At 37.1% G+C, this 23,327-nt stretch overlaps 1 protein-coding gene across 1 annotated transcript in view; it reads right to left on the bottom strand.

The window, feature by feature from the left end:
• Positions 1-23,327, bottom strand: part of NELL2 (neural EGFL like 2) — a 359,055-nt gene that overhangs the window by 217,750 nt on the left and 117,978 nt on the right. Inside the window, 4 exon segments of the mRNA XM_006755529.2 lie at positions 20,453-20,555; positions 22,036-22,164; positions 22,937-23,019; positions 23,190-23,262. Of these exon segments, the coding sequence (XP_006755592.1) occupies positions 20,453-20,555; positions 22,036-22,164; positions 22,937-23,019; positions 23,190-23,262 (388 nt within the window).

Below are 23,327 nucleotides of genomic sequence, written 5' to 3'. Positions count from 1 at the left end.
GACTGACTCTGTATTCAGTCAAAAGCCAAAGTGTTATGAAAGCTAATCTTTTTCTTTTATTTTCACTGCCACCAACTCTTGTTTAAGTTCCATTAATTTTTACCTAGACCACCAAAGAACTTTTCTAACAGTAAATTCCAGTCCTTAACAATATATCATAAGGATTTTCAGAGTTACCACTACTATTAGAATTAAAATGATTAGAGATACACTGGAAAGGAGACAAAATGATCACTATTTATGGAAGACATAAATGACTACCTGGAGAAAAGAGACCCCCCCAATAAATGATTTCAACCAATAATTGACTTATAAAATAAGATCAAAATCAATAGCTTTTCTTCATACAAATAATAACCTATTGAAAAGTTAAAGTAAAAAAAAATCTATTCACTCAGCAACAGAAAGTAGTGGAAAATGCTACAAAAGCACTGCAAACCCACTATTTTACCATCAGGATTTGCTATTGACAAATGAGGCGGCTAATTCAACAAAAAGTCAAATATCTCCTTTTTTTCCCCCTTTTGAAGCAACCAGGTGAACTTGACTCCTTCACTCATTCACTCATTTACCAACCTTTATAGTGCATTATGATTTTTTCTTTTACATATTTATCTGCATCCAACAATCTTCTCCTCACTGCCAAACTCACCTGGTCCTCTGTAATTTTATTTCTATCCCATCTATAGCTTCATCCACTTGGTCATTCATCCTTAACTGAATTCTGGTTTCCCCACAGAAGTAGTCCTTGTCTTATGGCCCTCTCAAAGGATAGCTATATGCTCTGTTACTACCATGGATACTTCATTGATATGTGCTGAATTGTATTCCCCCAAAATTCATATATTCTAACCCTCTGTGCCTCACAATGTATCCATATTCGGAGATAAGACCTTTGAAAAGGTGAAAATGTTCAAATGAGGTCATTAGCATAGGCCCCAATGCAACATGACTAGTGTCCCTTATAAGAGGAAATTCAGACACAAAGAAACAACAGGCATGAGCGGGCATAAAGGAAAACCATGTGAGGGCACAGAGAAGGCAATCCTCTGCAAGCCAAGGAGATAAACACCAGGAGAAACCAAACCTGCTAATACCTTGATCTTAGACTTGAGATTCCAGAACTGGGAGAAAATAAATTTCTGTTGTTTAAGCCACCTAGTCTGTGGTTTTTGTTATGGAAGCCTTAGCAAACTAATACATACCTATATACCATGAAGTAGACATTCTATACTTTAGGGTCAGAGGTACAGTTGGGGGTCACTTCTCTACTTTCTCACATATACACAAAAATATGTTCTTTGAGGTTCATGTCACCAACTTTCCATCCACTCACTCTGCCTCCTCAATTCTCTCTCTCTCTCTCTCTCTCTCTCTCTCTCTCTCTCTCTCTCTCTCACACACACACACACACACACACACACACACACACACACCATTGGAACCTCCGCTTCATTCATTGCAGACTCTGAGATTCAGATCATATATTCTTTCTCCATCCAAATGTCTGCAACACACTGGAAGATTTTGACATTTATATGATTGGCCCATCCAGCACCCTGCCTCTTGGCTCCTTGGGCCTCCCTCTTCCCCCTCACTTGCATAATAGTCATATTCTGCGCTTACCTCACTCAAAACTGCTCTTCATCAGTCTACCCTGACTCGAACTCCTTACACTTCCAAGTTGCTCCCTCAACTGCACTCACTGAATTTTTCCTAAAATCTGGTTGGTGCTTCCAATTCAATACAAACTAACTTCTCCTTATTGATTAGCCCTCAACTAACCTTACCTTCTTTCTATCCAATTTAAATCTCTTAAGTCTTTAAGTTGGATCCATTTTTTGGCCAATACAATAAACATCTGTATCCAGAAAGTATCCAAATCCCAACCATGGGTGAATCCACTCATTTTTCTCATGCCTACATTTGGGTTGTTAAAAGGTTAAAAGGAAAATTATATAACCAGATGGATGAATAGTACAAAATCTAGTTAGCAACTTAGCATTTCTTAAACAGGTATCTTTCAACCAACCCCCACCTCTGACTCTATTTCTTCTCCCCAATAATTCACCCTGGGTCTTATTTCACAGATAAAATGAAAGCTACCAAATACAGACTCCACTCCTCTGACCTCCTTTCTACCAAGTCTGTACATTTAGCTACATCGGAATCCACCCACTCTCCTTCACCTCCTGTTTCTGTATAGGAGATGTTTCTGTACACTACAAAGGCAAAGCCCTCCAATTGCTCTGAACCCTATCCTTCCTGTTCAGTTGATACCATCAATTACTCCACCCCTTCGATTTTCTATATCTACACACCTCTCTCTTCCTCCCTCACTTCCTTTTCTCCCTCCATTGATACCTGCCACCAACATTTCAATATTATTCATCCCTATTCCCTCTCATCTTAAAAATCCCCAAACCTTACATGTGATTCCAGTACCTGCTTCATCTCTCCTCCAGTGCACAGCCAAATTTATTGCAAAAAAGAACCACTACTTCCCCCCCCCATCCACTCCCCATGGCCCACTCTAATCTGTCTTCTTTTTGATTCCACCAAAGTTGTTCTCACTATGGCAGCCTCCTCCATATTTTGAATCTGATGAAAAATGGGAATCATCATTCCTGTCCTCTCACAGCACCTTGTATTATCACGTATCACTCCTTTTTCTTAAAACATTTTTACCTTTAGTTTCCGTCTTACAAAATACCTCTGATTTTCCATTTAAATATCTGACAACTCTTTCTCAGATTATTTTACAGGCTCATCACCTTTTATAGATTTTAAATGGCAGAATATTTCAAGACTTGGTCCCTCTCCTTATGTTCTTTCCCTTGGTGACTCTAACCATTCCCATGGTTACAATTATTATCTATATGCAGATGGGTTCCATATACATATCTCCCATTCAGACCTATTTCTTCTAAACTACAAATCAATATATCAAACTTAACTATTTCCTCTCAGATATCCATAGGCATCTCAAACTCAATATAACTAAAACTAAAGCCATAATTTTCTCCTAAACCTGTGTGCACTCCAGTGCTCTCCACTTCAGCATAACCATCCATCCACTTGCACATCTGAAATTTGAAACTCATGCCATGGGACCTTTCCAGCCATCTCTCTCTCTCTCTCTCTCTCTCTCTCTCTCTCTCTCTCTCTCTCTCCCAGAAATCCAATCACCATAATCAATATATTCTGCTTCCTACATATTCAATCAAATCCATTCACTTCTTTCCAATTCCACACCCATTATCCTACCTCTCCATATTGGGCTAGTGTTAATGTTTTCTAACGAATGCTCATACACCCCTCCACCTCCGTTCTTTTCAATCCATACTGCTGCAGAATAATATATCTAAAATGGAATATATCATCACACACAACCCCAACAATTGTTTCCTAATGCTTTGGAGATAAACAATAAGTTCTTTCAAATGACCTGAAGGCCCTGCATTATCTGGTTACCTACTTCTCTCTCCACCTATATCACAAAATATTGTACTTACATTCTCACACCCATTCACTATGCTCAAGTCACACTGGATAAGACACCATATACATCAAATTAGAAAATATATTCATTCTAATGATAATATTTTGTGCTGGAGAGGCAGAGAAACATGAACCTCATATAATAATCACGGAGGTACTTTTACAATAGTGAAACCTGGAAACAAACATGCTTTGTTTATCTGATAGAACATATTCCTTTCATGTATGGAAAAGCCTACTTTTTGTTATAGGGCATATACAGTATAGATGGACAGACAAATAGATAGACAAACACACACACACACACACACACACACACACACACACACACACACGAGACCCAACATTAATCCTGCATATATGAAAACACATATTGTTTTTAGAACAATCTAAAGTGACAATCCCAGTTAAATTTTTTAGTTTCCTGATATATTATCTATAAAAACTGAATTGCTTGGGAAATGTTTTACCCTCAAAGTATTTAAAATCTGGAAATGGTTTTAACTTGCCCTGAGTGAAAGTATGCAACATTCATGACAAAGTAAAGAATTTAGAAAGGACTATTGTTTCTGTTCTTTTTGAGATGAATGCCTTTTCATCCATCAATGCCGTTAGCTTTGGCACACATATCCCTTAGTTGCTCTGTTTTATTAAAGCCCCACATCAAAATAGAGGAAGAATAAACTTGACACAGTAAAGGAAAGTACAATCAATTGTACACTTTGCAAAAGATGCACAAGTATAATAATCTAAACTTACTGTTAATATGTACTGAAGAGGCAAAGTACAACCAAAATTTGGAAAAGGGGTCAAAATATGGAACACCTTATTCAATAAATGATGCAACAAGCATTTACCATGTATTAGATAGTGTGTCAAGTACAGAGATAAATGACAAATGCACCCTGCCTTGTGTGAAATAGAATAACAATTCATCCTATATAAACATAAGTTAGCATTGTTCAAAACCTCACTCCTTACTTGCCACTCACTTGGGACCAATTTCCACATTGAAATTAGAATCCTAGGAGGGAGTTAACCACAACTGATCCCTGCCTTTCTGAGCTGGTATTTTTTAAAAGCACCATACCACATTTCCATTCTGTTCTATCTGAAACACAGTCCAAAAACAAAACAAAAAAAAACTTCAGGGATGGCTTCAGACATGGCAGTTGACCACGAGTTTCATCGAGCTATTTTTTAAAAATATATTTTAATTGATTTTGGAGAGGAAGAGATAGAAACATGATGAGAGAGACACATTGATCTGCTACCTCTGGCACACCCCACCCTGGGGATTGAGCCCGCAACCTAGGCATGTGCCCTGACAGGGAATTGAACTGTGACCTCCTGGTTCATAGGTCAATGCTCAACCACTGAGCCACACCAGTCGGGCTCACCAAGCTCTTGATACTACATGAGAATGCGGCTGCCCCAATGCTGAAAGCTAGTGCCAGAGCAAGAACCAGACCCATGAATTCAGTGATGCCCATCACACTTCGCATCGTATAGTTCTTGACCACAGCTCCCCAATTTGAAAGCAACAAGCACATACATCTCTCCTGCTTTCATCCTGTATCTCTCTGGATTTCTATCCCCCCAATCATCCTGCCAGGGTTGAAAAATTTTAAATGTCTACAGGTTTCTTGCTCCCTGTTTCTATGCCCCTTTCAATGTGACTTTACAGGCCCTCCATCATCTATACTGGCCTTGTGACTTGGCCTGGTCAAGAAAACACTGTAGAAGCAATAATGTCCAACTAAGTTCTTAGGCTAAGCCTCAAGAGGCTGCGCAAGCTTGGACTTCCTTAGACATCTGTACCCATCATATGAACAATGCTAGGCCCGTGGTCAGCAAACTGCGGCTCGCGAGCCACATGCGGCTCTTTGGCCCCTTGAGTGTGGCTCTTCCTAAGCCTTAGGAGTACTCTAATTAAGTTAATAGCAATGTACCTACCTATATAGTTTAAGTTTAAAAAATTTGGCTCTCAAAAGAAATTTCAATCGTTGTACTGTTGCTATTTGGCTCTGTTGACTAATGAGTTTGCTGACCACTGTCTAGGCCAGTGATGGCGAACCTTTTGAGCTCGGCGTGTCAGCATTTTGAAAACCCCTAACTTAACTCTGGTGCCGTGTCACATATAGAATTTTTTTTTGTATTTCCAACCATATTAAAACAAAGATTTGTATTTTTTATATTTATTTTATATATTTAAATGCCATTTAACAAAGAAAAAATCAACCAAAAAAATGAGTTCATGTGTCACCTCTGACACGCGGGTCATAGGTTCGCCATCACTGGTCTAGGCTAACCTGTTAGGTTGAAAAAAAAACATGGAAAGAGGCTCCAATTATCCCAGCCATACACACAAAAAAATGAGGTCACAATAAACCGACAGGCTGAGCTAACTCATTAGCTAACTATAGATGAGTAAGCAAGCCCAGCCAATATTAGACTAACCAGATCAAGACAAAAAAGTAAAATTCCCCGGTGATTTCAGTGCAAATTTCCAACCTACCAAATTACTGTTTTAAGCTACTAACTTTGGGTGTGTTTTGCTACAAAGCAAAGCCAACTAACCCACAGTGCTTCCAATCCTCCTACTCAACCACTATCCATATATACCCTCTATAACGTAACTCCTCACAAAATACTCCCTCCACTTCCCTACTCTAGTTGCAATTAGGATTTTCAGTGAGAATAATGCTTCTTTCTCTGAAATCATCACATTTAGCGGTGTGTGTGTATTTTATTTTCCCATACCACATGTATGCTTACAATTGATTGGAAGGCATGCCACTTAGAAAATACAACTTTTTCATTCTCAGGTAAGAGAATGAAATCAAAGTCCACTCTCCTTTGATATCTATAACATCCTTCTCTTCCACACACTACTACCTCTTCTCATTAATATCATCTCTCTACACCAGAATCACCAGGACTTTGGAACCTGAAAAATAATCTTCCTCTCCAATTTGTCTTGGGAACCTTTGAATGCCCTTTGGAAAATATGTTCAACACCTGGAATCTAAATTTGCTTGCCTTCTCATATATAGTGAATTTCATTTCCTCATCACTTAAGCATCCCATTTACATATCCATGACCTTGAACTTGTCAACACCCAAAGATACTCCACTCTGAAATATTTCAAATCTTAAACCATCAGACTATTTTCACTAATACATAGGAAATAACAAATAAGAATAGCCACAAATACTTTTCTGTGATATCCCTCAAAGAATTATCTCAAAAAAAAGTATGTGCCAGAATAAGACAAACATATGACTGAGCTTTAAAAATCATTTAAAGACTGATAATTCTTGTTATATGTGAAAGTCACCAGAATGCATAAATGAGAGAAAATAACCCAAAGAAAATCTTTTTGAATGATAGATTTGTTTTCCCAGATAATATCTCATATTTTTAAGCTAAAATAATTAAAATATTGTATAATCAGTAATATGAGAAACAAATATTGATAGAAAGTAATATAAATCATAGGAATAAACTCAAATGAATGTTAACATATAAATATTTAACCTAAGGTTAATTGTGATGTTAATTAGTGAACAAAATAGCCAACAAATGATACTAGAATTATTTGCTAACTGGTTTGAAAAAAAGCTAACTAGAATTATTATATCATGTCTACAAAAATAAATCCCAGAATGTTTATGCTTAAAATGAGAAATGAGAGGCCATTCAGTGGTTAGAAGATAAATAATTTTATAAATAAAAGGAATAAAAGTCCTTTTATTCAGCATACCTAAATATTTATGTTGAAAAATACTAACTGAAAAAACATTATGAAATATATTTGCAAAATATATCAGATAAATGTTATTATAAAATAAGTTCTATCAAGTCAAGAAGCAAAAATACAAAGGTCAATGAAAACTTAATTTAAAAAATAAATACAAATTGCCAACAAATATATGAAAGTATTCAACAATCCAGACTTTCACCTCTACTTCTGATCTTGGTCCCAGACTCCAGTCTGTTATATACAACTGCTTGCTCTACATTCCATTTAAATGGCTAATATACCTATTAAATATCTTAGCCATTCTCCAAATCTGGCTCAATTAGCAACCTTCCCCATCTTAGTTAATAGCAACTCCATCCTTCTGCACCCTCAAGCCAAAAGCCTTGAAGTCATCTCAACTCATACCCATAATTAAGCCTTAAGAAAATCCTGTTGGCACCACCTTCAAACTGTATCCAGAATCTAACTTCTCATCACTTTCACTTAATGAAGCCACCATCATCTCTTCTCCACATAAGTACCTTACTTAAAATATGTAGCTTGCATCCTGTTTTCCTTAAGATAAAATAAAACTCCTTATTCTGCCCCCTTTTAACCTCTCCAGCTGCATTTCACATCATGCCTTTGACCCTACACATCAGCCACACCAGCTTCCCTTCACAACACTCTACCTCCCTATGCAGAGCCTTTGCATATTAAATTCTCTCTGCCTGCACATGTCTTCCTTCTTCTTTTCACTGGTGTAATGCTATTTGTTCCTTAGATCTCAACTTGAACACCATTTCCTGAAGGATGCCTTCCCTGATCACCCATCAAGGTGAATCTCACTTGTTACAGGTGGTTTATCAACATCTTACTGCTGCAACATTGCACTGCATACCCGATCATTTTATGATTAATGTCTGTCTCTCCACCTGATTGTTGCGACTTTGAGGGCAGAAAGCAGTCTTATTTTGTTCACTGTGTTTAGCAAAGACTAATTTATAGGAGGCACTTAATAACTTTTCTCAAAAGAATGAGAAAAGAGACTTGGTGGTAAGACACACAATTTCATCCTGATTTCCCTTAACTTCCCTATGCATAGAACAGTCGTCCCAATACTACTATCTCTATGATCATTCCAAGCTTCCCAGCTCCTGAATTCATTCCTGGGCATGTGGGAAACTCAGCCAGGACTGTTAATATAATTCCTATATTCCACTATTCCACTTCACATTCTAGCGATTGTCTTCCCCAGCTCTAAGTCCTTCAGCATTCAGGAAACTGGTTCTGAAGGGACATGAACAAATGAAATAAATCAGTGAACAACTACAATGCTCACCTTATTCTATACTAGCCCACCCTCTCCCTTCTTCCCAATCACCAAACAAAAGTGACCTTCTGAGATTCAGGGCCTGAGAATTGCTGGAGGTTGACAACAGGCAAAACATAAATAAGAAATTCTTAATACCGCTTGCAGTGAGATGACCTAATTTGCGGTCAGAAAAGCTCAATTTTTTTTGTGTCTTAAAAAGATGACAAAATAATTTCAAGAAAATGTGCTGCCTGCTGCATTTTCTCCTCTTCCTCCAAGTATAATAAAGAATTAGCTTCCCAAATCTAACATTAATGACTGGGGCAGGGGGGCAAGGGGATTCATGCTTCATGTCTTCTTAAAAATATTACAATGCTATTCAATAAATTACAAGGACCTAAAAATTGTCAAAAAAGGCTTGAATAGATTGAAAAAAACTGAGAGGCTACCCAGGGCTATCTGCACACACTTGACTTTAGCATCATGAGGTACATTTGTGCAGGCTCACTAAGCCCTCCTAGATGACCATCTTTCAAATAATCCCAGGAAGCAAGTGGCATGGAGCACGATTCTAAGGGTAGAATTTTCACAAAGGAGAAAAGGGAATTTAAGTTTGTAGAAAATGCATTGTCCTAAAGTTTTCTAGAACTGGATTGCTTTTATTAATCATCTTATTCTTACAAGATCTACAATAAAAAAATAACAGATTTCAAAGTATGTGGAACAGGAATAATTACAAGTTGGTTGCAAACAGTTCAATTCAACATTGAGACAGCGCAATTTATCTCAGTAGAGCCACCTGGCATAAACTAAAACTATATATCTTAAGAAACAGTAGCAAGCTACTAAAGGCCTGGGAAATCAGACTGATGTGAATTATTCCACCAAGAGTATTTAGAAATAGACTTCTTCAAACGAAAATGCAAAGAAAACTTTTAAAAAATAATTTGGGAACCAGGAAGGAAGAATTCTCCATGGTCATTGACTTTCAAGGATTGCAGTTAATAATCCAGGTAAGTCTAGACATGTTCAGTGAGTACTTTTAAGTCTTAATGCAGTGTGCTTTCCCTGTTCTTCCTTTACCAAAATCAAATAGAAATCCCACCAGAAATCATGAGCTTTTAAATTTTTTTTCCTGAACTATCAGAATCAACAGTTTCTACTCTATATCTGAGGAATGCACAAAGTCATGAAAAGTTGTGCTCTCTATAGTAGACAAAGACATGCTATTTTAGTTATAAATATTGGGTAATTTGATTTTTCTCTCCTTTCTTACAAAGAAATAAGTGTTATAAAATTTTATCTCCTAACTATTGACATGTCCTTTGAACATATGATTATTGCTGTGTCTGGAACATCATAAAATTTTACTTCCTCAATTGAACTAATTTTCTATTTCCACTAATGAAATGTTACACATCACACAAGCAGTATCTGAAAAACATTGTGTGTGTTCGAATTGTGGTGCTCATCTCAGGAAAGTGAAGTAACCTCCTTAAGCTTCCCTTTCCTCATCTGTAAATTGGAAGCCATTATAATAAGCAAGAGGGTCCGTGTTAAATTCTTACTCTGAAAATACTTAATAAATGTCAGCTCAAAACATAACCCTGATGCCCTAACTGGTTTGGCTCAGTGGATGGAGTGCCAGCCTACAGACTGAAGGGTCCCAGGTTTGATTCTATATTTAAAAACATAACCCTGAAACATGCATGCTGAGACCTTACTGCACACTTGAGACTCAAGAGAGAAAACTAAAACTTTATTGAGAACCTGGGCAACCAGGAAAACACCCAGTAGCTAAATCTTTGCTAATTAAAATGTGTTCCTGTGTCAGTAGTTTGGGCATCACCCAGAAGCTGGTTAGAAATGCAAACTCTCAGGCCCCAACCCAGAGCCACTGAATCATAATTTTCATTTTAACAAGATCCCCCAGATGATCCACCTCCCATTAAAATTTGAGAATCACTGAGCTAAGTGATGTGTGCCTATGTAGATGCCTCATAGCTTATTGGACAAAAATTCAGATCTCAGCAAAATTACCAAAGTATGTGTCAGGGATCATTGGGGTCACTTGCTAACAGTTAAAAGCATAAACATCCCTGTATGTTATCAGGCATATACATACAGAACAAGTGTTTGTGGGACTTTTATTTCAGAGTGAGAATTTTTATAGAAATTTAGTTAAGCCAAACAGAGGGAAGCAAGATTTCAACAGACTGAGAAAAATGCTTCCAATGGCAGTCTGCAGCTTCTTTTATGCACTTGGAATTAAGTAAGAAAGATTACATGAAGATGGGAGAAAGCAAGGCATGGATTGGATTAGAGAATAATTAAGATTATTTGCTCTCTTGAGGATGGCTTATTTCAAAGGTGTATTAACTTAGATACAAAGAAACAATGGACAGGGCTTGCTTGAGGCAAAGATAAACCTTTTACTAAAGGTTTATCCAGTGTGGCTCAGTGGTTGAGCATCAACCTATGAACCAGGAGGTCACAGTTAAATTCCTGGTGGTTAGAGCACATGCCAAGGTTGTAGGTTCAATCCCCGGTGTGGAGCATGCAGGAAGCAGCTGGTTGATGAGGGATGAACCATAGTTTATCCATTTACCAGCTGAAGGGTACTTGGGGTCATTCCAGTTATTTGTGTGTGTGTGATTATAAATAGACACCATAAACATTTATGTACAAGGATTTTGTGTATACATAAGTTTTCATATACATATACATATATATATATATATGAAGAAATTATAAGCATGGGGTATAACTACCCATCATGACCTACCCAGTTAGAAATTTATGATCAAATCACCTGTGAGGTTTCTTTTTTTAGAACACCTTTTTCAAACACAGCATATAGGATGGTGGTACCATCTTATATAATAAAACCCAAATATGCAAATTGACCATGGCGGGATGACCAGTCACTATTACACACACTGAACTTCCGGGGGCAGATGCTCAATGCAGGAGCTGCCCCCTCGTGGTCAGTGTGCTCCCACAGGGGGAGCGCCGCTCAGCCAGAAGCTGGGCTCATAGCTGCAAGCACAGCAGCAGTGGCAGGAGCCTTTCTTGCCTCCGTGGCAGCGCTAACAACCCCTCGCGGGGAGTGGGCCTAAGCTGGCAGGCAGACATCCCCCTAGGTGTCCCGGACTGCGAGAGGGCACAGGCTGGGCTGAGTGACCCCCCAGTACATGAATGTCATGCACAGGGCCTTTAGTGTTTTTATAATGCTTTAAAAGTTACTCAGCATTCTTTTATGTATAGTCTTACCATTGAACCCCACACTAGCCAAGCAGACTAAGCAGTAAGGACAATGTGAATTCTGTCTTTCTTTTTCTATCTCTTTCTCTTCTTCCCTCCCTTCTTTATTCCTTTCTTGCCTCCCTCCATCTTTCCCACCCTCCTACCCTCCCTTCATCTTTCTTTGCCTATCCAGCATCTCAACTACCTCTTTTTTTGGAAATATAATCCATTGTGGGCCTAAGCTGGCAGGTGGACATCCCCCAAGGGCTCCCGGACTGTAAGAGGGCACAGGCCAGGCTGAGGGACACCCCCAAGTGCACAAATTTTATGCACCGGGCCTCTAGTAAGATTATAATGGAGCTGAAAATTCCTATTGCCCAGCGATGTCATAGCAGTCATAATGAACATATTACCACTTCCCATTGCATTACAATTGCCTACTGTATTCAGTATAGTACAGTAACATGCTGTACAGCTTTGTAAACTAGGAGAGCTGTAAGGGAACAGAATTTGTCACCCAAAAATACGTGAGACAACTCTTTAAAAGCTTAAAGTTCCTGACGGAGCTCCATTCTTACTACCACCAACTCCAGGGACAATTTTTAAAAGCAATTCCATATGTCATTTTTATAGTTAAATAGTTCTTAATTTGGGGACCACTTCTGCATAAAGAGAAATGTGCCTGAATTGTACTCTGTTACAACCATTACTAAACCAAAAAAAAAAAAAAAAGAATCCCTTTCTGATCCTTTCTCACACTGAACTCCTATATCATTATGTTTTCTTCACTTAATGTTCAATCTATGCTAATTTTGTACAATCTGCAAATATATACCAGCAAACCAGGCCACATACAGCACTGAAGGCATCCAGTGGGAAGTCCAGTGTGGCTGAGTTGCTGTTTTGTACTTTTTGTCGGAGATGGCAGGCATTGTGGCTTTATTCTCTCTCCAATGGGCACTATGACACCCATTTACCTTTATTATGCAGTTGGTATTCCTGAGTTAGTACTTTCCCATAATTGCCAAAATCAACTTGCAAGATGCTTTAAATTGCATGTATCTTATATTTCCCTATTCTGATTTCAAATGCGATTTTGTATGATATCTATTGAGAAGAAAATAAACTCATTTTTAAAACAACTACCTAACCATGCTGAAGATAAGAAATTGCATTTTCGGCATAAGATGAGTGCTTTTCATCTTTCTTAAAATGAGTCTCATATGGATGATATCTAGCTGATTGCTCTTTGCTTTGCTTTAAATCACAAAGTTTGTCACTTGTTTCAAAGCCTCACACTACTATGGAGGACTAGCCTTCTGATCGCTTACAGCATCTCCTAAAACCATGCTAGACAGTTTCATTTGATGATTATTAGAGACAGATTTGCATAAAGCTTTCTTGTGAAAAGTTTTAAGCCACTTAAGCAATGTCATTTAATGGGCACAGAAACTCTTTTGAGAAAATGTAATGGAGCATGAAAAATAATAAAATACATTAATTCAATGATTGTTCTTCATAATAAAGAAAAATTACAATTTGGAGTGAAAAACTGGAGGTTATGGGCTCTATTATTTTAGAATAGAACAGAGGGCAGTGCCCACTGTTATGTCTTCTGGAAAACCACTTTTATCTCAGAAAAGCACACAAATTCAATATATTCTTAAGCCATCTATGGAATTTACTGAAGATGTAAAACAGCAATTGAATGTAGCAATCATTTCATATGAGCTCACTAGACAGCACCGTTTGTGGTAACACAAGAAAGTTCAGGCTTCCATAGATGATCTCTTGTTAGAGGATCTCCCATGAATTAGGATCACTCTGCCCTTTTTAAAGAACTAGTGGAACAAAGAGAAAAGTGGTGTTTCCGGGTTTCCCCAGCACTGCTCCCTATTTGGAATACTGCCCAGGACCAGCTTTTTGTAAAGTAATTTGGAAAGCACTGACTTGGTAATTCTGCTATTAGCAATTTACTCTATAGATAAAACCACATAAAAGTGCACCAAGATTATGCATTAATGACATCCTGAAATATTGTTTTTCATAAGAAAGATAACAACAAATTGGAAACAACCAAAATATTCTTTGAGAGGGGAGAGATAGCAATATAATAAATTATTCATTAGAATAATATGCAGCTATTTTTAACAGTTAATCAATACGGGAAACACCTCCCAGATAAAAGTCCAGGAAAATGTATGATATCATGTACCATATATAAAAACTCTACACATGCATACGTGAGTGGATACATTAAAAATCATCTGGAGTGGAAGAAATAGAAGTTGGGGGGAAGGGAGAAAAAGAGAGATTCCTACATTCCCTTCTATGTCTTTTTGGATAGCTTGGATATTTACTGTAAACATGCATTGTGTTTAGTGAAAAGGCTAAAAATGCTGTACAAGGATTAGAAAGAAAAATGACATCAAGCAACTTACACCACTCAGGACTGTGGAGTACAGGATACAATGGCTAAATCACTGTGACATTGTCATCATTCTTTGGTTCTACCCTGCCTCTTCCTGGCATCCAAGCTCTGCTACTAGCTGAGTATTAACAGATTTACATTTTTTGAATGACCATTTAAATATATCATGTGGTGTCTCATATAGTCATTAATCTGAAGGCTATATTGTTCATTATTCTTGCTTATTAATATATTGCCTGTTCAGTATTTTCCCACTGATTTGACTTTTACCAGTCTTTATGATGTGTAAAAGATAGCTGTATACCAAATGCTTTCTTAAAGAATTTATTTTAAAATATCACAAAATTAATGACAGTGTTTAGGAAGCCTAGAGAATTACTCTGATGAAATCTTTTCTAAAACTCTGCTATTTGTCTTTAGTGCAAATATTCCCTATCATAAGCTCAATTATCTTAACTATGCAATGCACAAGAAGACTATTTTCTTGGCCATTTTTTCACACAGACTTATAATAATAAAAAAGTGTCTTAATTCTATTATTTACACAATATTATTTTAAATACTAAGTTAGGGTTACTTTGGTGAAAAAAGATTGAATCTAGACCAAGACATACATGTGATTTACAGTTGCATCATTAGCCCTCAGCTCATTTAATTGTTTGCTATCACAATATTTTTTAAAACTGTAGACTTTCAGGAAACTTTCTAAAAATATTGCATTGAATATGTTAAAACACATCTTCCTTTTGATAGCTATTTCTACCTTTTTCATTATTGCATAGATCCCCTTAGTCTGCACTGACATTCTGATCATGTAGCCAGTCTCTGTAACGCCAGCTCATCTATAATTGTGTTCATGCATGAGAACCACCAGCGTAAACTGCATATTTCTCATGCTCCCAGCATCACCAAAGAGACAGCTAAGTTTATTGGTCATGTTGCTCCAAAATTATTTTCTTTTTAAATGTATCCTATATAAATTATGTAAATTGGGTTTCCTTACTTTAAGAACAAAGAGATTGCTGGTGAATTATACCCCCCTGATTTTGTTCCCCACCCCTATATTCACATGTTCAAAAGTCTCTATCAGCTTAATTACATTGTCATACCTTTTTAAAAAAAAATTCCCAAATTACTTGAGTGGCAGTCATTTAATCCCTGTCCCTACTGTGCTTGCATTTTAAGTGACAGAGCTAGAAGCATCCACATTATTTCCATAATGTGAAAATAAAAGAATTGAACCTCCCCAAATACCGTATGAGTCTAAATTGGAAAGCACTTTGTAAAGCTCTTTGAGAATATTTACTAAAGATGAACATATGCATAATCTGTAACTCATTAGTTCAGGTACTAGGTATATCTACAACAAAATTGCATACATATGTTCATTGAAAATATATACAAGAACATTGGTAGCAATGCTCTTATTCATAATGGCCCCACACTGGAAGTAACCCAAATTCCCATCACCAGTAAAAAGGATAAATAAATTGTAACACATTCATACAATAGATTAGGAAAGAACTGTTGTTTTACCTAATATATGATGAATCTTACAAACATATTGAATGAAAGAAGCCAGACACAAAAGAATGGATAATGCATGATCAATTGGTTCTTAGGGTCAACCTTGGTCACGACCTATCCAACATATTGAGAAAGGCCTTGAGGAGAGTGGTACCATACATCAGAACACAATTTGGAGGGGGAGGGGGCATTTATCTTGCATTGGCTGCTAATTGTTTGATCTTAGGAAAGTCATTTAACCTCCCTGGACACATTTATCCCATGTAATTGGGATAATGAAACCTTCCTCCCCAAAGCAAATGGCTGTTTTCAAGATCTATGAGGTCTTGTATAGCTTTAAGATCTATGACCCAATGTGACAGCTTCACTACTTTGTATTTTCATCAATAAAAACATGAATGGTTCTTTTAATAAAAACGACAGTAGGTAACATTTTTCTAAGTACTTTGCATGTGTTACCCACTCAGTCCTCAGAACCAACCCTATAAAATAGATATAATTGATCTCTCCATTGTACAGATGAGAAATCTGAAACTCTGAGAGGTTAAGCAAATTTATCAAACTTACACAGCTAATAAGTGGTAAAGCCAGAATTCAAACCAAGAAAAATCTAACTCTATAACCCGCTTACTTAACTAATCAATATGCAAAGATACCATAGTTACTCCATTTTATCTAAGCTGACAGAGCCTTTAAAATTAAATGTAAAACAATCCCATATCTAATCAGAACATAGAATATAAAATGAGATCTACATTATGTCTTAAAACTCTTATTTTGTTCGATCAGGAGACTGATGGTTTTAATTTGTTTATATAAATCTGGCCTTTGAGAATATAGCAATTAAAGCAACTATTGCTACTAGGCAAGCTCCAGCCAATTTGGATAGTCATCTTCACATTTCCTGTACTTGATGCCTCTCTAGAAATAGAAGTAAAATTTGTCGCCCTTGTTGTTGTTATTTTTAAAATAAAACAAAAAAACAACAATTATAGTCTCTTCTATAAAAGACAGAGCATTAGTTCGGATTTGCTTCAGATTCCCTATTTGATAAACCACCTTTTCTGTGAAACAGAGCTCTGTGTTCAAACTGGAATCCACAATCCACTGACAGGAACACAAATGAATGCACTAAATACTTTTTTCTAATATTAGTGATTTTCCATAACTTCCCATTTCCTAAACCTTCAGTCAATTATTTTTTGTTAATTCTTTGTTGTCGTTTTTTAACCTGGGCTGAGATTTTATGCACTTTAACTAGTCTGACCTCCTCCAATTGCAGAGTTAACCTCAGCCACATATTTACTCTTTAAATTTTCTAGAACTATCTTTAATTTGTATCAGTCAGTCTTGCTTTTGGATAGCTGAGAGGCTATGACTGGGATAAAAAGATGTGGTGATGTTGGCTGAAAGGGGGAAAGATTGAAAGACAAGAGCAAACTGTGCTTACTCTGCAGTTCAACCTAGACTTAGCCAGGACTCCCGATGGCTTTGTATGGTAAACTTGGTTACTGATTGACAAAGGTAGATCACTTACATTAATTGTATCAAGATGGTTTTAAAGAAGGAAGCAGGTTTTCAAAGCACAGCACGTTCAAACAGAACTTCTCTGGGACTTCTAACGCACTGTGTATTCTTGGACTAGTCACGTAACTCCTCTTATTAGAAGACAGAGGTAATGCCTCCCTTATAGAGCTGTTGCAAAGATCAAATGAGGAACAGAGTATGTGCCTTCTAACCTAGGGGAATGGTATGACTTCATTATAGTTGGTGATTCAGCCTTGACATTCTGCCTCTGGATTGTATCCTGTCTCTGTTTAACTCCACCACATTAGCTCCATGGCAGGGGCAGGAAAGGATAAGGCCCTCCTCCCAGCACTTTGCTTATGTAGATTAAATAAAGAAAAGCGACAGCTTGGTTCTCTCTGACTCCTTTCCCAGAAGAACAACCATCTTACTATTCATCAGAATCTATATTTGGATAAAGGGCTGGAGCTGAAGTTACAGAGGGAAAATACAAAGCAGGCTGTAAAATAGGGCTGCTCAGAGTTGCACAAACAACTCTGATGAAGCAAGCCTGCAAACATTAAAGAAAAAACACCAAAAAGTGGCTGGCCACATGCATTTGCCTTGTTTATTTCAATCCTGACAGAGGAATGTTCAGCAATTAGGGTATGCGTTTCATTTCCAAGGCCTTTAGAAACAGTGAGTGGTTAATATTTTTAAACGGTTCTCACTAGAGAGTGTATTTTGTTCATTTGATGCCACTAAAAAGGCTACTGAGCAAGGGAATTTCAATGATAGGATGAGCACAAGGGCTTATGCTCTTGTTTTAAGAAGTAAAACTCATAGAACTTAACTTCTATTCCATTGAAATTGGGTTCTCATAAATCGTAACAGTGATAAAACTGGAAAAATTAACATAGGAAAGTGAGACTGTTTCCTTCTCATGTGTAACAAATGGCGAGATACACACATGTATAACTATTGGCTTCTTTCACTTTTGGAATATATGAAAATCTGAACAAGGTAAACAAGTCAGTTAATGACTACTTAATTTATTTTAAGTGTCATTTATCTTTTCAAAGATAAGTTTTTTGCAAAACTTTTAAGAAGACATTTCTTGAAGTATTTTTAGTGACTGAGTTAAGATTGTGCATGTGGAGACACAGTCCTCAAAATCTCTACGAATATTTACTATATAAACTAAATGCTTATTTCCCTCAGGAAAAAAAAATCTATGAAAATGTCTTGCTAGCTCTTGTAAAATGCTGAATTCAGAACTGGAAGTTCAAATTCTCAAAATACAAATAGACATAGGCACAAATCCTCTATATTCCACGATACTACTGTCACTGAATATGGCCAGAAAGACAAAGTCGCATTGTCCTTACTATTTCTAATCACATAAAATGAAAGACTCAAATGAGTTACTTTGGCATTTCTTCAGTGATGCTGTGGTCTCCTCACTGATTACTTACATGCAGCTTTCACTATTTTATATACGAGGCAAACACAGGCGATTTTCAATTATTAATACCAAAGTCTGCCAGAATCACTTTGCATTAATGAATCTCAAAATATTTTACCATTTCAGTGAGTCTAACTACATGTTGTTGGGATGATGTCAAGTACAGTCTGATTTAGTAGGCAGCTTACTGTTGGTAACAGAGACAAATGGTAAAATCAGAATTGAAACGCAGTACTTCTGACTCATGCATCTATCACAATGATCCGTTATTTCAATCAGCCTGTCTCTAATAAAATCGGTATCACTTAAAGTAAATATGTCATATTCACAGGGAACCATTTAGAAGTATTGGTGGAAAAAAGAATAAAAGAAGTTAAAGCAAAAAGTATAACTCCTGCTACTGTCATGAATGTTATAAATAGAAAGCCTTATAGAGGGCTCTTCCTCCTCCCACCTCCAACTCTCTACCAAGGAAATTACAGAATATTGCCACAAGTTTTAGTTTTTAAGACATGTGCAAGAAAAAAATGACTCCTCACCAAGGAAATTAGCTAGTGACATGTATAAGAACAATTGCATTGAGTTTTTCCTGGTTCAGCCCAATCTACTTGACTAGGCTAATACACTTTCATGAAATGGATTGACTTCAATGTATAGGCTAATCAAATTAAATAGAAATGAGCTCCCGAGAAAATTAAATCAATGAACTACAAAAATACCTTCTGATTTTCCACTGACAGTTGTCGCTGTCACCAGCAGTAGCACATTGCATACTACGTAGGCATGACTAAGATATGGCAATGGTAAAGGCAGCAGGGCAGAGTAAACCTAATAACCTCAGCAAACAGTTCATTCCCTCTCCCTTCCCCTCCCCGCCCGTTAATCTCTGTCTTTGTGTGTGTATGTATGTATGTATATATGTATATACATATATATGATCATACTGCACTTACACAACCCTATATATTCTACAAACACACTTTATAACAACTTACTTTTCACATATGTTACTATTCCTTTGAATAGTAACTGCTAAATTTTCAATGTGCCTTTAAACAAGGATTTAAGGGCAATCTTTTATAGTACAAGTAACACAGGTGCAATGCTTTCTGTTTTTGAATGGGTGATATAGACCCAATTTCTGGATAGCAATGAATTCAAAGAGCATTTTCTGACATCAGAAGTGAACTGCATGGTTGCTAAACAGCAGGACAGTGTTCTTACTCAGGGGTGTGAGCCTATTTTTATGAATAAAAGGCCATGGCCTTGTCCATGCTGGATGATCCTATAATAATGTTTCTTTCTGTAGTTTGGGCTAATGAAACTAGTGTATCACCTGTTGTTGAATGCCACTTGCATCATGGATTTTCTTGGTTATCATGCCTAAAAGTAGACCATTCTTGACCTACTTGGAAGGTATTTATATCAAGTAGTGTGATGAAAGAAATACCTTCCACTCAGTTTCTTACACCTTTTTATTATTGCCATTATGCAGATAGATTCCTCCAAGAAAACATTTTTTCTGGTGAAATAAAAAAGAGCCTTTTAAATGGGTAAGAACTGATGAAGCAAAAGAGAGAAGATACGCTTTCTGTTTTCCATCATTTCTAGAAGTTACTTAGCTTGGCAAGATTAAACCAATGATGGGTGGATATTTATAAATACAGTGCTTTATTTTTGCCAGAGAAAGTATTCATCATAAAAGTTATGCTCACATTTGCATTCTTTGCAGCACTTGCCATCCACATATGCAAGAGCCGACTTCAGCGGGCAGTCGGGGTTCGGGCAGGTCAGAGTTTCGCACTGGATGGTTCCATTCTGAGAAGAAAACAATAGTGAGGGATTTTCCAGATTGCAATTTGGTAGTCTTCAATTATTTTTAAATCTGTTTCTTAAATTTCAAACTCTTCCCATAACATTTCATAAATACCACTATTCCCTTTGGTTATTATACAGTAACACCCGTAACACAGAGGCCCACAGTACTATAAATTGGGTCAAAACACACTTGGTGATTGGCTCCCATCTTCTGTCCAACAACTGATCATAACTGAGCCAGAGCTCTCACCTTGTGTAGCCAGGTGGATGAGGACATGGCTGGAGGGAGAGGCACACACTGACCAGGAAATAGCAGGCTAAGGGTAAGCCTCGCTCACTCATGTCTCCCCAGATTACTCACAAATGCACATCAGCAAACCAGGAGAGTAGCTTGTGCCATCCTGAAGACTGGTCTCAGGACTCAGAATCCTCCCATGGGTATTTAAGATGGCACAGACTATCACATGAGGTGGTGCCCACAATCACTACAAGAGGTGCCAAACTACAATCAGAAGGGCAAAGAATTTGATTCCTGGAGGTGATCCAGGACTCCCAGGTTGCTGGCTGTTTTCCTAGTCGTTTTATTGACCTCACTAGACCACATCTGTGTTTTACTCAGCTTGATTTTTGACCCCAACTCACAAGTTGGGAAGGCTTTCCTATATTCACAAAGTGCTGTAACTTTAGTAGGAGCATAATATGTCCCTGAATAGAAGTCACATAACGTACACACACACATGGGTGAGCTACTTTGACTTTTTTGCATGCATGATATCCTGCTTTTGAATAAACTTGGTGAACTTGGGGGGAAAACTTTTGACAAGACTAATTCAGGTAGACCTTTGATTGCTTCCCACTTACCCAGTTTCAACGGATGAATTCATGTGGAATTTGAAAGTTCAAAACCAAACTAGTTGTGACCTTTTCTCTGAACTTAAAAATGTATTTTTGAAATAATAATGTACTACATATTCTACTTTATTAATGAGAAATTGGAGAAACCATATACTTAAACTCTATAATTTGTATTCCACTGTATCAGCAAACTTTTAAAGGTTATCTTAATTAAACTCCACCCTTTGTTTTTATGGACCAATCTGGTCACAGTATCTCATGCTGCATTCAGTTTTATTAAAATGCATTAATAAACACAATAGGGGAAAATTCCTGGAAATGTTAAGGACCACAGGATAAAATCCTTTGAGACTCACCTTACTACACCAATTTAAATTGCTAAGTGTACCAATAAATTTAAATTTTATAGTATTCCACAGCCATTGTAACCTTTATAGGCTAGGAAGTATCTTTAATAATGCAGTACACAGTTCTTCAGATTTGACTGGGTTTGCTGGCACTTCAGTGTGGTGCCTTTCTTAAGGAAAAGGCTCTTAAAATTTTCATGATTACATTATTTTAATCCATTTTTAAAGAGTGGGGGCATCCGAGTTTCCTTCGTCTAAAAATGAGTTGAAAGCCATACCAAGCATGTGCAGTTCTTACAGCCGTCTGTCCAGGACTCGAATTCTCGGTAGGTGGTTCCCTTCATGGTACAAGTCCTTTCACAATAGCACTGATCCAACCTATTCATTCGCTGCTCAGCCCGAGACAACTGTGGCACAAAGGAAGGGGTTTGTATTCACCACTCCAGCAATGAAGACATGCAAAATAGTCTATCAGGTATCTGATTTATTTTTAGTGTACAGCAGTAATGATGGCTATGCCCATCAACTATCTGTTATAAATATACTTATGCCTTTGATTTAAAGCAAAGGATTTTCCCCCTCTTATGTTTGTAAATTTCCTCTTGTCTTTGAAAAAGTAGCATAATTTAACAGATATAAATGAAGGCTAAGTCAAAATAGCATCACCCACAATATAGAGAAGCACTTTCGATTTTTAAAAATGTTTAATTTCATAAACATGTCAATTCAAGTGAGATCATAAGTTTTAGAATTTATATTGTGTCTGAAACAAATCATCCATATACAATATAATCTTCAATCATTAGTAAGTACTATGCAAAAGGACAAGAGCCTGATGAAATTGTAGGCAAACTTGAGTGAATTATCCTACAGCTGCAGCACAGTGTAGAAGGCATTGGTGGGACCATTTCCTTGACATTACCCCAGTGTCCACATTCTTTGCAATATCCTCCCATCTCCTTCCTTTGAAAGGAAAAATCATTTGTTATACAGATGGCCAGCGCTGAATATTTGTAAGCCCTTTTCTTAGACAGGGATTTTGATTTAGATTTAACCCCAGCAAAGAATATAGCATAAGAAAAATCTCAAAGGTAGACACCTGTGCTTATAAAAAAAAATCCTATAAGGAACCTCAAGGGTTTTTGAGCTCTCCACACTGATCTTCTAAGTAGCTTTTACCTTGGCTGATGTTTTGGCCAAAATGTCCTGCAGCTCCATGATTTTCTGCACAAGTCCATGGAAGTCATTGCAAGTTGGACAAGCTGAAATTGCAAGCACTACATTGGTCAAGTTGTATTTATAAGGGGTTCAATCTGATTAAGCCTATGCTGACAACTCATATATGGGAACTCCAATTTCACACTGACAACCTGGACACAATTAAGCAAGAAGCACACTCTTAATCACACAGTGCAAAAACTAATGGACTTACTGCGATTAAGATCTGGGCACTGAACAATAAATCCTTGGGGCATGACAAGTAATTGCACATCTTGCATTATTCCCTGTGTGTGAAAAATTAAATAAGAAAACATTACTTTCATCTATTCAAATTATGTTCAACAGTCAA

This window comes from Myotis davidii, unplaced genomic scaffold (assembly GCF_000327345.1).
Source record: "Myotis davidii unplaced genomic scaffold, ASM32734v1 scaffold290, whole genome shotgun sequence".
Classification (NCBI taxonomy): domain Eukaryota; kingdom Metazoa; phylum Chordata; class Mammalia; order Chiroptera; family Vespertilionidae; genus Myotis; species Myotis davidii.
The sequence above is the reverse complement of the archived record's forward strand: the minus strand, read 5'-3'. Positions and strand labels throughout refer to the sequence as shown.